Source organism: Priapulus caudatus, unplaced genomic scaffold (assembly GCF_000485595.1).
Source record: "Priapulus caudatus unplaced genomic scaffold, Priapulus_caudatus-5.0.1 Scaffold204, whole genome shotgun sequence".
NCBI lineage: Eukaryota > Metazoa > Priapulida > Priapulimorpha > Priapulimorphida > Priapulidae > Priapulus > Priapulus caudatus.
This window is the reverse complement of record NW_014577265.1, coordinates 147,662-164,888: the sequence shown is the minus strand read 5'-3', so window position 1 is coordinate 164,888 and position 17,227 is coordinate 147,662. Positions and strand designations below refer to the sequence as shown.

General features: G+C 42.7%; 1 protein-coding gene across 3 annotated transcripts in view; it reads right to left on the bottom strand.

The window, feature by feature from the left end:
• Positions 1-9,029: 9,029 nt before the first annotated feature.
• LOC106807265 (UPF0396 protein CG6066-like) overlaps positions 9,030-17,227 on the bottom strand; it is a 37,171-nt gene continuing 28,973 nt past the window's right edge. For 2 of the 3 annotated variants that reach the window (XM_014809560.1, XM_014809561.1), the window contains exons 6-8: positions 16,912-16,993; positions 15,869-16,018; positions 9,030-10,114 (exon numbers count right to left, since the gene is read on the bottom strand). In XM_014809560.1, the coding sequence (XP_014665046.1) occupies positions 9,946-10,114; positions 15,869-16,018; positions 16,912-16,993 (401 nt within the window). In that variant the 3' untranslated portion in view covers positions 9,030-9,945. Of the gene's footprint in view, positions 10,115-15,868; positions 16,019-16,882; positions 16,994-17,227 lie in introns of all 3 variants that reach the window. The other variant, XR_001393646.1, reaches the window with a different exon arrangement.

Sequence of the window (17,227 nt, the reverse complement as noted above, 5' to 3'; positions counted from 1 at the left end):
CAGACTAGCCACTATATCCGCCCCCTGCGCGATTTGTGTAAACAATCTAGTGAGTATATATGGCAGCCACAACATGAGAAAGCGTTTGGCGAAGTGAAACGAGAAATCACAGCCGCCACGAATCTGCAGTTCTATGACGAACGTAAGCCACTGACGCTACAGGTCGACGCCTCTCTCCGTGGCCTGGGAGCAGCCCTCATACAGGACAAGGGTGTAATTGCGTTCGCCAGCAAATCACTCACAGACACTGAGCAGCGGTACAGTAACATTGAGCGTGAGTCACTAGCCATCGTCTTTGGTTTAGAGCGTTTTCATCATTATGCGTTTGGCCGTCACGTGATCATACACACTGACCACAAGCCTCTGGTCAGCATCGCAAAGAAGAGCATGGTCAACATACCGCCACGGCTAGCACGCATGATGCTACGTGTCAAGGCATATGATGTCGACATTACTTACAAGCCAGGCCGAGACATTCCACTCGCGGATGCACTATCACGCGTTAACCCATGCAGAGGTGACGCTATCAGTGGCATGGATATCACTGTCCACGAACTTCACAGTCAACTCTCTGCATCTCCGCAGCGCCTGCAGGACATCAAACGCGAAACACTGCTAGACACAGAGCTATCCCAACTCTGCGATCTCATTGTGTGCGGATGGCCAGACAAACGCGCAGCCTGCCCGCCTCGTCTCCATGGCTACTGGAACTACAGGGACGAGCTTGCTGTTCATGATGGCATCATTATGAAAGGGCTACGTATCCTGATACCGCAAAGCCTGAGACCTGCACTACTAGAACAGATACACTACGCACACAGTGGTAGCGAGAAGTGTAAACTACGCGCACGTAATGCAGTATTTTGGCACGGGATAAATCGCGACATCGACGGACTTGTAGCTAGTTGCAGTACGTGTCAAGCGCATCAGCCCGCCAACAAAGCTGAGTCGTTACATCCGCATGATGTACCACCATACGCATGGCATACGCTTGCCTCTGACATGTTCCACTGGGAACAGAAGGACTATTTATTGGTGGCTGACATGTTCAGCAAGTTTCCAGTCGTCCGCCGCCTACACTCTACAACATCTCGCTCGGTCATCAACCACCTGAAGGCAATCTTTGACGAGCACGGTGTGCCCGAGGAGCTGCTGACAGACAACGGTCCTCAGTACACGGCGGCAGAATTCACCACGTTTGCCCAGCAGTACGGGTTTATCCACAAAACCAGTTCACCGCACTTCCCTTCATCCAATGGATTTATTGAGCGCACTGTCCAGACGGTGAAGAACGTTTTCACGAAGGCGAGAGAGAGTGGGAACGACCCTCATCTCGCCATGCTGTGCCTCAGAACAACACCTGTGGGTTGCTCAACAACCGCCGATACAGCGCAAATCTTCCCACGATTCCGGTACACAGCGATGGGCGTATCAACGAAACCCTACAGCTTCGCCAGGACGTACAGAGGTTCCACGACCGCCGCTACCCCCACACGCTCCCAGAGCTACGCACAGAGGAGAGCGTAAGAGTGGGTGACCCCATCATCAAGCGCTGGCAACCAGCCATAGTGGCTGCTGCCGACCGTAACCCGCGGTCATACATTGTCCACACCACCGGCAGAACATTCAGGCAAAATCGCCACCACATCAGGAAGACTGGCGAGACCTTCCACCGTCATGAACCGGATGACACGTCAACCGTCCCCGCACCCGACGACAGCTACGATACCCCCGGCGCCCCCGATGTGCCCACACCAGTTGCTGTAGAATCGGGCCTGCGTCGTTCAGCCAAGACAATCAAACCCCCACAGCGTTTGGACTTGTAACTGTGCTGATGTGATTGCACATCATATCTTGTACATTTCAAATGTATAGAATCTGTTCATCTTTTTATGAAACAAAGGAGATGTCATATTATCAGTATAATACTAATACCTTGATTGCGTCATACGCAATAGTGATTTCTTATTGGTTCATTTTCTATTTGTACGGATGGCCCGGCAGCGCCAGTTGCCGCCATAATGCTCTGATTGTGAATAAAACTTATCTCTTTAAATTATAACTGGTTATTCGTGTACCAAGAGACGCAAAGAAACAAACAAAAAGCACGACAGTAGCAAAGGTCTTTGACCCACTAGGAATGGTTAGCCCAGTAATTGTAAGAATAAGATGCTTTTTCAAGAATTGAGTAGAGAGAAATTAGATTGGGATGAAGAGATCATCGGTGAGCTAAGGAAGAAATGGGAAGGGTGAATAGAAGACTTTCGCAAAACGAAGGTGATTATGATCAGTAGGTGCGTACACGGGTCAGAGTCAAAGAGGCTATTTGATTGTAGCTTGCATGGCTTCAGAGATGCTAGTAAGAAAGCATACTGTGCAGTGATCTATTTTGTTTACCGCGTCCATGCGAGATTGTTAACCTCAAAGACCCGTGTAGCTCCACTGAAGGCCCAGAGTATTCCAAGATTGGAAGTGATGGGAGCTAGAATACTAGCCCAGCTTATGAAAGCAGCGAAGGAAGCACTTCAGTCGCAGGTGGAAATTTATCAGACACGGGTTTGGGTATATAGTGTAACTGTTCTGTTCTGGTTACAGAACCGGGAGAGTGGAAGCAGTTTGCACAGCATAGTCAACAAATTTCTAAGACTTACAAACCACAAGGATTCGTGGTACTGTCAAGGAGAGGAAAACCCGGCAGACATAGGCTCTCGAGGGGCATTGGAAGACACCTTAAAAGAGAGTAAATCATGGCGGCAGGGGTCCGATAGGGCCACAATCGGGATGGCTAGTGAGAGGTGGGGGAAAAACCGTAAGTAGCTGAAGAAGAAAAACAGTCTGTAACAATGGTGGTTGAAATAGATAAACCACAAGATATTGCCGCAGTGATAGACCTAGACAGATACAGTAATCTAGAAAGGCTATACAGAGTGATACCCTGGGTCAGACGCTTTATATTCAATATAAAGACACGGAATGACAGTGATGTAAGGCAGACAGGAAGGTTAAAAGTTATAGAATTGTTAGAGGCCGAGAAAGAGTGGTTCAAGTCAGCACAGGCAGACTTGAGGAAACAGAGTGAATTTAAGCAACATGTAAGAAGGTTAGGTCTTTACATGTTAGTTAGGTAGAGGAAGGAGGAATCTTGCACTGCAAGGGTAGGTTAGGCAACTCAAATATGGAACTTGAAGTGAGATGCCCAATTATTTTACCGAATACTCACAAGGTAACTGAACTGTTTATTAGAGACTGTCACAAGAGAGTGCATCATAGTGGTGTAAGAGCAACATTAGCAGAGGTAACATCAAAATGTTGGGTACCAAAGGCCCGACAAATTGTAAAGAGAGTTGTGGGGAAATGCATGACATGTAAAAGGTTAGAGGAAAAAGCCTGTACTACACCACCAATGGCACCAATGCCTGAGTGTCGAGTAAGCCACCGCAGTTTCTAAAGTAGGGGTGGATTTTGCGGGACCTCTTTTTATAAAAGGAAAGATGGGGAACATGGAAAAGATGTACATAGTATTGTATTCGTGTTGTGTAACAAGAGCAATCTACTTAGACTTAGTAAAATATTTGACAACAAAAGCTTTCATTCGAAGTTTGCGCAAGTTCTCAGCAAGGAAGGGGACACCAAGCTTAATAGTGTCAGATAATGGGAAAACATTTCAGGCTGCAGATAAGGCGCTAAGGGAGCTTTATGCGCATCCACGGGTGCAAACTGATTTGGAAGAAAGAAGAATTACGTGGCAGTTTAATTTAGAGAGAGCACCCTGGTAGGGTGAATTTTTTGAGAGGATGGTAGGCATTGTCAAACGATGTCTTAGAAAAGTGCTAGGCAATAACAAATTGACATATGATAAGTTGCTGACAGTATAATTAAAATAGAGGAGACACTAAATTGGTTACAGCTCGCTAGTCCGACGGCCCAATAGTCCGAAAGCCCACTAGTACGAAAGCCCACAGTCGAAAACCCGCTAGTCCGAAAACCCACAGGGGATGGGGTAACCGATCATATACCTAATGTTTAACTTAATAATTAATTAATTTTAATGAATTTTAATCTTTAATTTTTAGGAGGATGTAGGGCGAGGTGTGTGTGGGGGGCTGTGTGTGGTATGTGTGGCAAATTGTAGAATACGGTAAGACCTCGTTATACCGCCCTCGATAATAACCGCCATCCTACTTATCGCCGCGCCATACTGAGCTAGTACAGATCCTATATAAACGCATTGAGTAGAACTTGTACGACTCGCTCGCCGACTGCGGCATGGCGATCTGACAATTTCCAGTCGAACCCGTCGCTGACAGTCGCAGGGGTGCTTACTGTCGAACTTTTCTGCGTACACACGCACGCGCGCACGTACACACGATGCATGCACGCACACAATGCACGCTTCGCACGCACACACCACGCACACACACAACACCACACACTACACACGCGCGCGCGCACACACACACACACACGCGCGCGTGCCCACACACACACACACACATACATACATCTGATAATAACTTATTTTACAATGAAACAAAGTTTTTACATTTGTGGTTAAACAAAATTTTTACATTTGTGGTTCACATGTTATGACATTTGTGGTTATTTTTACATTTGTGGTTGACATGTTATGACATTTGTGGTTATTTTTACATTTGTGGTTGACATGTTATGACATTTGTGGTTATCTTTACATTTGTGGTTGATTTTTACATTTGTGGGCCTCACAGACCCCAGGTCATGAAAATATTTAAGAAGGGTCTATACAGTCTGAATTGACGCCCGAGCATCAAGTGATGATGGGGCAGAATCTCAACCGCTACTACTAGTATACCGCTAAATACTACTGCTGTATAAGCAGTATAATGAGTGTATTTTCAATGCGTTTATATAGGATTGTACATAGCCATAATGCTGGCGGTTGGCAGTTGACAAGGGGCGGTATTACGAGGCTAAATTACGTACAAACAGATCCAAACGATCTGTACATTGGCATTTTCCTGGTGTCACAAGTGACAGAGTTTAGACACGCGGCGTGACCTAGATTAAGTCCTAGGTGATTCATACGCGCGATAGCTGGCGAGTGTGAGACGTGCGGGAGAGGTCAGACGGCCTGGAGTTTTTGTCTGGAATAGACGTGTGGAAGTTGGGTCTGTTATAGACGGGTACAGTTTGTGTCTGAGATAGACGTGTGAAGTATTGGTCTGATATAGACGTGTAGAGATTGTGTCTAAGGTAGACGTGTAAGGAGACGTCGAGTGAAGTGACAATTTGAGACGAACCGGTTGAGTGGAGTCCGAGAGAGACACGTGCGGCCGGAAAAGGGGCCGGAGTTTGTGTTTGAGAAACACGTGTGGCGGGAGAATAGGAGGAAGAAGAAGAAGCCGACGACGAGGAGAAGTACCCAGCAGGAGAAGAAGCCGACGACGAGGAGAAGTACCCAGCAGGAGAAGAAGCCGACGACGAGGAGAGGTGCCCAGCAGGAGAAGAAGCCGACGACGAGGAGAAGTACCCAGCAGGAGAAGAAGCCGACGACGAGGAGAGGTGCCCAGCAGGAGAAGAAGCGGAAGAAGAAGAAGGACAAGCCGAAGAGGAAGCGGGAGAAGAAGAAGAAGTCGAGGAACTAAGGAGGACCACAGCGGCTGTTGTGCTGTAACAGTTCCTAAACATTTCTGTGTAACGTGTTATAATTATATTATGTGTATCATTTAATGTGTATATAGTTTTCCGTAATATCGCGTGTGAGGGTTGTGCGGGTGCCAAGTGAGGTTGGCGGTATTACGAGGGGCGGTATAACAAGGGGCGGTATAACAAGGTTTTATCGTAGTCTAGAATTTTGCACGCATCCACACACCTAGCTCCCCCTCCACACACACCTCCCCCTACATCCCCCCCAAAATTTCAATTACAAAATAAATACAATTAAAATTAAAAATTAAAATTAAAATTAAATAATTAAAAAATAAATAAATAATTAAACATTAAGACTATAGATCGATACCCCATCCCCTGTGGGTTTTCGGACTAGTGGGCTTTCGGACTAGTGGGTTTTCGGACTAGTGGGCTTTCGGACTATTGGGCCGTCGGACTAGCGAGCAGTCACCGTATGTATGGAGCTGTATGGAGCGTTGTATAATAAAACCACGAGTGATATATATGTGGAGTGTTTTCAGCATCAATCAAAGAGCATATAACGGAACGTCGATGATAGAACCGGCACAGGCGAAATTCGAGATTTCGCAATAGATAGCTATTGTACTGAGTGAGAGAGGAAGACATGGCTCCATACTTTGGCTATGAGCTTACAGCAATACCAATTTCACTATTTAAAGACAATTTTAAGCGCAAACCTGTAAAAGCACAACTAGCACAAGCCATCGAAAATGCTTTACAACCGTCTGCAGAAAAGGTGCAAGCTATGTATGTTTTTGAAAGATTTTTTGAGTCAAATAGTGTAGCAGCGGCTACGCGCGGCGCGCAGCGGGAGATATTTTGAGGCGCCCAAGGTTAGAACATTAAGTAGTCGTTAAGAATAGTGCGGTTAAGAATAGCGAATTCTACAATGCAGAATTGCACAACCCAATGGCCAGCCAGGCCTCCGGACACATGACCCATATTCTAACACGTGGGGGCACAGCGCGCGTCTCCGTTACCCAATATGGACGCGCTAGCGCGCCCCAAACCAAAGAGAAAAAGGCGTGGCAGTAAAAGATAGAGAGTCAGAGAAGTGTCTTAAAAGAAAGTCGCGTTTTCTTAAGTGTACTGTAAAACGTCATCTAGCCTGCATTAGTGATTCTTTGAGTAGAATAAAACCTATAGTCCGTTACTCTACAACGACGTGTTCGCATTCTACTGTGAGATTGGTCGTTACTCGTCAATACACTCATGTCGCTTACGCAACCGCAGCAAGAACATTGATGCCAACACACCGAATCTGGGAGCCACATACACATCGCAAAGTACTATAACAATAACCATACGATCACGAGCCGTCCGTGCGCAGTGCATCATGTGATGTTAGTGACCTGGTATCAGTGATCCCGGATCATTTGATACGATACATTTAGTGACGTGATACACCCGACAGCGAACATCAATGAGCGTCAAACTATACGCACGAGGCGGCATCTCACACCAAGCAGAAGTAACCCTTCTATCAATAGCAAAAGAAGGTGACATACAAAGACATAACGATGCAACTATATATAGCGTGCAAGTTATGGCAACTGTTGCATCGTATTTGATGGGTACAAAGAGGGTCCTTCAATTAAAGATCACGAGCACCAGCGAAGAGTTGGAAAAACGTGTGCAGATATTCAGCTTAGTGAATCTACAAAGGCTCACAATGACCAGCAGACCTTTCTCGCAAATGAGAAGAACAAACGTCAGTTCATCACGTTGCTGACTCAATACTTTGAAGCTGATGGTCAGATCTTGCACAACATTACTAGAGATGCTGACACATTGATAGTGGAATGTGCCCTTCAATTTGCAAGACAAGGAAGAGAAGTAAGTGTAGTAGCAGATGATACGGATAAACTTGTCCTCTTGATGTACCATTGCAGCCAGAATATGGCTGATATATACTTCCACTCAGAAGCAAAGAGGTCAAAGAAAGGTTTGAAGTTATGGAAAGTTCAGGACCTTGTTAACAAATCTGACAAGGTTGTAACATCTCATCTCCCGTTCGTCCATGCGTGGAGTGGTTGCGACACCACTTCTGCAACATATGGGCATCGCAAACCCAGTCTTTTGAAGAAGATAAAACAATCAGAAAAATTGCAGCAGATATCCTTCTTGATGACCGATAGTAGAACAGGTTCGCAAAGCTGGTATCCAGTTATATGTTGTCTTACATAAAGGCAGACCATATGGTTCTTTGAACAGTCTACGGTACGCTAAATACATGGAGATGGTAACGACAAGCAAAGCCTCAATCGACCCACAAAAGCTTTCACCTACAGAAAGAGCAGCATATTTTCAGATTGCGAGTTTACTTGCAAGTCTTACCTTGGTTCAAGCTCACAAACAATGGTCTGGATCTGATTCAATGGGGTTGAAAACTTGCTGATACCATACTAACACCAGTCATCACAGACTTAAATGAAGCAGCAGCATAAGAAAGCTTACTGAAGTTTATCAGATGTAACTGCAAACTTTCAGTCAGAAATCCTTGTGGTAATAACAGTTGTTCTTGTCGTAAACATGGACAGAAATGTGTAACAGCCGGTGGAGTCTGCAGAGGAGAGAGTTGTCAAAGTACCAAGGAGGTTATCCTTGACGATATAAACAATGTTGACAATAATGGAGATATTGTTTTCCCATAGTTAATTAGAGGTAAACTGCATGTTTATTTTTATTTTTTTGCCATTACTACACTTACACAAAATACATGACAAAATGCTTGACAATTGTGCAGGGCCACGTTCTGGCGCTCGTTCATATTTTGGACTGGAATCTTCCATTGGGGCCCGGTGGGACTTTGCATTTTCTGTAATAAAGGTTAATGAACTTGCCAAAAGTCTCGTAAAATACTTACTCGTTTACCTTTTCCATACAAAAGCATGCAAAAATGTGCTAAATATTTAGACTCGAAAAAATTTCCTCCATAGAATTTTTTCCTGGTCAAAATGCTCTACTACCAGACTATAACATAATATTGTTACTGTGCTGCTCTCCAGATTTCAGTAAATATAATCACAAAGTTTTGCCAAATAATGCAATACTTTACTTTGAGGTTTTTTTCATAGCACTGGTACATGTTGTACCCGGTTGCTGTTGCCTTAGCTATTGGCTTTTGTGTACACCAAACCACAAACTTCTGTGCAAACAGCAATACGAGCAATGGTTACTATTTAACAGAACTGTGAATTTGTAGAAATAGTAACATAATATCAGGAGTAAGATAATATAGGAAGAGTATGATACTCCAAAACACGTGAAATTCAACATTTGCTTGCCTAATTTTACCGATGATATATTACGTGCAACTCGATAAAAATTACATCTAAATTAGCGTTGGGCATCCACCGCACACTCAAACTTTACTTTGTTTCCATACCTCTTCTTGTTATGGAGATATAGCTTTGGACGTCACACATGGTTTATAGCGTTTGACTATGGTGATGGTTTACGTTTGCCGTCACGTTCAAACAGTGGCTAGCCTGTGAAGAATGGTCTTGTAATGACAAGCAAATGTTGAATTTCACGTGTTTTGGAGCGTCATACTCCTCCTATATTATCTTACTCCTGATAATATAGTTACTGTGCTGTTTACTAGATCTCAACAAAACAATATTTTTATGTACATTACTATATAAATTTTTGCGCTGAATATGCAAATGTTCTTATCAGCAATAATATTTATATCAAATTTCCGCATATTTTTTATGCAGTTACCATTTCATGTTACTAGTAATAATTTATGGCTCTTGATTACCATATTCTACAACATCTGGCACTGAATAAGGCCACACAACACTCTACGACAGTCATGACTTTTATAAACTTTAAATATCTGCTATTGTGCAGCGTGAAGGGAGATGCTCTTTGACCTAACACCAGTCATTAATGCTTGCAGTGCAACTAGTACCAATCACTCCGACTATGGTAGGTCGTTGCCACTACAATGTGTTTTGGCCTTTATGATAGCCCAGTAAAAACACTTGCATGTCATGCAATCATGCTTACACATGCGATGCTGCCATGTCATACCGCTGGATTATTCCAGTGCCTTCTAGTTCTCAATTATTTTGGCAACCTGTGTAATTAGCCTGCAGGCTTTCAGCTCTTCCCATCTGAAAGTGTTTCAGTCTTTTTCACAAAAGATTTTTTTATAATCTTTAGCTGTATGCATGGAAATATTCCAGACAAACACAAATTCTAATTCTCGTATACTGGAAATATAACGAGTCTTTTGGTCTTCCTACGTCATTATTCCAGAAGCTTTTAGCCCTTGCTGTGTGCCTTACTGCTGATCATTTCTCTGAACTGGCCCAGGATAACAGCTTCCTTCTTTGAGCGTGCCTCATGATTGAATAGAGCCAGTGCTCTCTTCTCATCTGCGCTGTACACCTGGTTTTCCTTACGTAGTCGCACAGCTTCCATGCGGCGATGTCTGCCAAGGAAAATTGAAGTAAAACCATTAAGGATTTCTCAGCCCACATGCAGTCATAGAAGTTCTCTGGTGTGTTGACAGGAACTCCCGCACAAATTGTCTGCATAGTGGCGGGGAAAGATGAACACTCACAAAAAGACATGACAGCAAGGACTGCACCTACAAGACGTGTAAAATGGGTGTTCGGTTAAGGAATATATATATATAGGAAATATAAGGCATGTGAGTGCAACTGAACGTTTTAGAAGATAAACAAGCATTCATAATCACGACATAACTGTATTTAATGCTGTGATCATCTGCTTGGCAGGCTATTAGCTAGGAACTGGTGTAAACTTCGTAATTGGTCAGGCATTAAACCCACGAATTGTGAAAATACACAAACTGCCCCCTTGCCCCACCGCACACCATCGTTACTTATTGTTGGTCCCGAATATAGCCCTAGTAAGGATAATAGGAGTAAGCTGGTTAAGGTGATAGGGTGGTGGAAATTCGGGGATGGGGATCCTAGTGGGTGGTGGGTGGAGGCTACCAGGCTGCTGGTGCCTGGAGGGGTGGTGCGGGAGACGGGTTGGTAGATGCAGGTGGGGTGCGAGGGTGGTGGTGGTGCTCTGGTAAATGGAAGCACTGATTTGGTCTGAGTTGGCTGTGCCTAATCTGGGTGCTTCAGCCTTTGCCCGCTGAAGCTATAGAATTAAAGAAAAACAATTGATATCTAACACCACACTAGAAAGAAGAACTGACATCTTGCATCATTTATAATTATATCACCTTACCACAAATACGCATTAGCTCATTTCCAGCAAAAGCTAAAGTGCAATCATCTGCATTTAGCAGCAGTTGTTGACACTTTGAATCTCAACAGCCAGAGCAAGCATAATATGGGCACTCAATATTTCTCAATGAATGTTGGGCCACATACATGGTAGGCTTGCCACTCAAATTAGAACATACGGAATATATGCTTCTTAGTTAAACTCATACTTGTGTAGCGTTGAACATACGCTTGTAAATAGTAGACGTAGATATTCAGAACAACAACGGTGTAAACGGTAAACGGTGAACGATAGGTTTATTCTAAACACGAAGAGTAACGGTGTAACACGTACCACCTAGCAGCTGGAGAGTCCTGTCTACCCAATAACTCTCTCCTTATATCCTGCCCCCCGTCCTCGCCACGTTGCGGCTTTTATTCGAAGGTCGTTCACTCCGGCCGTGTCGCGACCACTTGTCGTTAAGGTACTCCCTTAATGACATGTGTCCGACAAACTCGGACGTGACCTCGGTCAGTGCCCGCATAGTGACAAGGCTACTTTATTTACGGCTCTTAATTACGTCGTTTAGAGACTGGCGGGAGGCATCGCTTATTCCCTGACCGCTTGTTTTACTTGGTGTGTGAAGTTGCCTATGTTTGTAATCCCACGGCCCTACACTTGTACTACCACATGAATAGTGTTGGTGACAACTCCTGCCACTACGCGGTTACGCGGTGCACTACTTTATGCAGCAGCGCATTGATACCGGCTAGTTGCCAAGGGATGTGACGCACGCGCTCTTTTTCGCCATTGTGGCTTACCGGTGAAGACGTGAATTTTAATGTGCTTCTAAAACCCTAAAGAACCCAGCGTGGTAAGGGATTTGTGTTTATAAATAATTATTAATGTCTTTCTAAATTAATAGTAGCAGATTCGGCTGTGATTGCCGTACGTGTATTTGAATTGTATTTACCAGAAAGATTGTTGTCCATAGCGAGCTACACAAACAGCATAGCACACACGGTAAATAGTAAATGTGCTCTTTGAATTTTTCCAGATTAACCGTTCGTTAAGATACGTTCGTTCGTTATGTTACATAAGACGACATAGGCAGAAAATAAGAGAATAAAGAGGAGTTCACGTGTATGATCCGTTGGTGCTTGATATGAAGAAAAAATAAATAAACCATTTAGATGTAAAATAAACAAAGAAGTTAATGTAGTCACTCCGCTACAAATAGTGTAAACACGGACCCAATTTTTAGTCAAGCTGTTGATAAGCGAAACTAAGAAGGCTGGTGTAATGTTCTATTGTTGATGTATCATTTTGGCGGGAAGGAGCACTCTCCGGATTCTAGGAATAAAGGTGGTGGTTGAGTTTCACATATCGGCGTCCTCTAATTTATTGGAGTAAGAGTGATGTGAGGTAAAAATATCTACTCTAATTCATGCACTAAGAGAGATACAACAGCTGGTTTGTGAGATAATGTGCATTGAAGTAAGGCAAACTAATATGAATTTAGCCAGTAAGGTTATAGACAATTCTAAATGACACAAGGTGCCAGTTATTCTAAGCATTAGCAAACAGTGTGGATTGGGTATGTACTTTAAAAAAAGAAGTTTTTTTATAGTTTCTTTTTAATCTTTATATATTATATTCTAATATAATTATAATCTTCATATAAAAAATCTTTTTAATCTTTAAAAACTCAAAACTATATTATCAAACTGTACTATAATGTAGAAACTAATAACAGCACAAAATTGTTTTAAACAGAAACGCCTTCCTTTTCATGGATACACTGACAACGCATCAGTATGTTACCTCAGCTCGGCAGTGAGTAAGCTGTGCACTGAACGAGTGCATGCACAATGTTGTGTTAATTAAATTGACTACGTCATTAATTTTCTATGCTGAATATTTGTAAAAATATTGTTGCAATTTTTTTACATGAGAAATAGGTACTAATGGAACTATATTTATCCTCAAATTCTTACCTGATAAGATTGTTTCTCAACTAGTTAAAAATCCTAAAAACCTGGGCAATTTGATATATTGATAGCGATATTAAATGCTTGCTATGAGTATGGGCTATATTAGCCCGACCAGGCTGTGCGACGGATTGTCTATACCTATGGGTATCCTAACCCTAGCGATACCGTTTCTTGGAGCTAGGGCTATATATGAGTCATGAGTGTAGGTTCACATCGAACCGAATAGCAAAATAGAAAGTATATTGCAGCAATTTAACCATAAAAAGAGAACAGAATCACTTACATTTTGTGAAAGAGTGGACAAAGAGATAAAGTGATAGAGATAAGATAGGTAGATAGAGATAAGAGTGGTTAAATGGATAATAGACTGCATACAACTGTACTTACTGTATAACAAATCGTCTATACCCACACGTATTTGTTACCAGATACCTAATTTAATTGTTATAATTAATTACACATCAACGCTACGAAATTTGAACGGCGCCATGACACCCGCGACTATGCTGCCACCCTGAAAAAGTTGCGTATTTGCCAATTTATTTTGCACGTTACAGACCGAGGGCTAATCACAAAGGTGCAATTATATTCATACCTAAATGCTATTTAACCGAACGATGTACATTTTAGGACAAATTTATCCATAATATAACTGAAACTATATGTCGTTTATAAGATATTACAATCCTTTTGCTTTTAAATTAATAAATAAGAAACACCCTCGGTCTGTAGCCCTTGGCTGAAAAGTGGTTTTGCGCAACTTATCAGATCGTGCGCGTTGAGTGGCACCACCGTCGTTGTAATCAAACTGTAGACGTTAGTTTTAAAACATGTTTTAATAATATTTCTAATGGTGATTGAACCATGAAACTTTTTATGTAGCGTAATGTTAGCCGAAATTAACTGAAAATAACCCTAGAACCTAGAGTAAACGATCCCTTTAAAGTTTTTTTTACTTTTTACTATTTATGGTGACATAATCACATTAAAGGTTAAGTTTTGTCGCTGGAATGTTAATTATAATTTCATGTTGTTCGAGAATAAAAACAGGTGGTAATGCCTCTAAACTAAACAGTTAATTTCAAACTTTTTTTAATATAATACACCCCTCCCAAATTTTCTCAATGGATTTGCATTGATATCGAGAATGATAAACCTCACAATTACAATCCTTCAAAATCCACTGCTCCGTGGACTAGTGTCATGCTTGAATGTTCACAAAGCACTATACGCATGGCTGGTGCAACCATTAGGCCCACCAGAAGAGAGACGGGATACTAGAGAGGCGACGTGCAAAGGAGCTAGGCGTTTATCCTGACCACGGATCTAGTTGCTTTGAAACTGTCTGCTGCGCTGGCCGGCGTTCACATTCAAACACATCAAGGTTCAAACATCACTTGGATTTAGTAGATACTTGTTACGTAATTGTGGTAACTGAGACCATGAAATAAAGGCTGAATAATTCTGAATGACTGATTAATAATTCTGCTCTCAGTCAACTTACTAACACCTATTGTCTTGTTGTTCCCAACAATAACTTTACTCGGCCCCTCCTATCTGACAGAGTCTCTATCCTCATAGGAATTAAGTATTGTTGCCAACTTTTATCTCTCCTATCACTGTCAAAGCCACACTAACTCGCACACTAACCCTAGCTTCGTATTGCATTAACTCGTCCCAGTACTATTGCAACAGGTCTCAGAATATAGTACATGTAGTATAGTATCATCAAATATCTAACAAAAATGTAAGTACGTATGTATTCTAAAACGCGCCTCTAAACTCGAGCGATTACATGTAAACCGGCCTACGTGCTGCTCTTTGATAAACAATATGTATCGCCACAGCAACCCCGGCCTGCAGTGCAAACTTCCCGCCCTGCCGTCGCCACAACAAGTCGCTTTGTCTGAATTAACATGCGAACAAAATCACCCGATTATTCTACAAAGGCGAGAATTAACATCGTTCTGACACAGTACACTAGTTCTATTAATATTAACGAATGGAATAATAACACTGGTAATTTTACCTGTAAAGGACAAACGGGAAATGAATAAAGTGATTCACCGCTAAAACACAGGACGTGATTTTCTCAATTTATTCTGGCAGACACCGCCCCCCGCTCACCTCCGCATGCGCGAGCATTTCCGTGCGCTACTGCCCTCCCCTTGAAGAAACCCCCACGATAATGCTAGGAACGCGCGCGCGCTGGCCGGCCGCCCCCGTGTGCAGGACCCGTGTGCTAGAATATATAGAAATGTAATTCAACTCGTTCGCGCCATATGATAGTTAGTAGACTTTCCTACCGCCCATAGCCGCGCTTATATTAGCCTATGACTGCGCGGGACATTTGCACAGCGACCGAGACTGGGAGGGCGACGAGATGCGGGGGGAGGTGAGCTGGCGGCTGCGCCCGTGTCCAGAAAAAGCCCTCCGTCGAGATAAGCAGAGCGCGGCTCGGTATGCTACGAAGGCGTGTGTGACGACACCGTGATTGGCATTCGCCGTGGGAGTGTCTTCACATAAAACGTTTAAACTCCGTTTTTTTACCGGTAAAGGACGCACGCCCCTTAGCCTAAAAACTTCTTTGTGCATTTCGAGCAAATCTCTAGCTACGTGTGTAGTCAAAAGCTTCATGCGATCGACAGAACACTTGCTAGCTCATTTCGACCCCCGTTCCGTAGGAGTATTCGTGAAAGTATTCGTAAAAGTATTCGTGGTAGTGCAGCGTATTTGTAATTGCTACAGCTACGCGGTGTTTTGGCGCTGCACACCAGTCCGGGGCTGCCTCCGTGACTAGGCAGCCGCCTAGGGCGCAGACCTCAGAGGGGCGCAGTATGGACCTTTGAGGGGCACAGTTTTATACGATCCATCTGTGTAACTAAAAGATATTCTAAAAATTTCCAGGCCTACATCAGTTATAACTGTTTTTTTTTGGGGGGGGGGTGTAAGTAGTTGGCCTTGCCTAGGGTGCAAAATAGTCTGGCACTATAATTGCTACCTACCTGCTTCCACTCATCACATAGCCAACTGCTTCATAATCCTCGATTTCATTGCTTGTCAGTCCGATTTCACCTCTGCGAGGAATTCTCTTGCCTTCTGCAACGTAAGCAGCCATAGCTTCTCCTTCTCCTGGCAGCAGTGCGTGACCATAACTGCATAAGGAAATAAAACAAAACAAAATTAAGAAGTTAGTAATCGAATAGCAAGTATTTTAAATTATCACACAAGCAGTGAACAGGTAATACATTTAAGAATGCATTAGTAATATTTACAGAACCATTCAGGGGTAGAAATTAACTTTTGAACAATGGAGTCCAACGAACTCCCTGCCCTTAAAAAAAGGGAGTCCGCAGTTTGAAGTTCAAAACTAAAGATATTAGCAATAAGCATGTGCTTATTTTGAAGATTCATGCAGTTGCACGTCTGCCAAATTTTCTTTGGACATTTGCTGGAAAAATACGGTAATACCATGAGGCCGTGCTCAGGAATGAACTAGTTACTATATAGCAGAATTTTCAGGGAGTCACACGGACTCCTGCATATGTCAAATCAGGTAGTCCGACAGTAAATCAGGGAGTATTTGACTCCAAACTTGCGTTAATTTCTCACCCTGTAATATCGAATAATACTGAATATAATACAACAAAATTATCTTGCATAGATAATTCGTTCTACGCTCATACTATGGCACAGCTTTATATGATTTTAGTAGTAGAATAGATTTTATGCCATAGCATATCCATGATATACGTTGCAAGCAGAGTCATTTCTAACTAACAGCAGCTACCACAATTACAGTCAAATTTTTGTGGTGGTATATATATTTCATGGTAAAGAGACAACATATATTGCAAGATAGCAAGACAGACTGCAGTATTTCACCAATATCTCTTAAAGAAAATGGAAAAATCTAGTTAAGGAAACTAATGAGATTTTTGTCATGTGATGAATTTCACATTTACATAAACAAAATTCTGACAACGTGACCACTTCATTACAGATTACTGACATGTTACCTAACATAAAAGTGGATGAATACACATACTTTGCTGCTCCTCCCTTGCTTGATACTGAAGTACTAATTGGCTGGGGCCCTATGACCACTTCATCAATTGTACCTTCTTTCTCTGAAACACATTTGTAAAAAGATTGTTTTTTTATACCAGCAACTCATAGCAGCGCTATAGATTTTGTAATAATTAAGAATTCGATCTTGTAAGTTCGGATCTTTCACAATACCATTAGGTAAAAAACAAGTGCCGCAGAGCAACAGCGCTCACCAGACGGCTAAACTCGGGGGCAAACGAATCAAGAGCACCCTCCCATCGCCGCGTTCGCTCTCCCTCATTGTCTCTCATTCT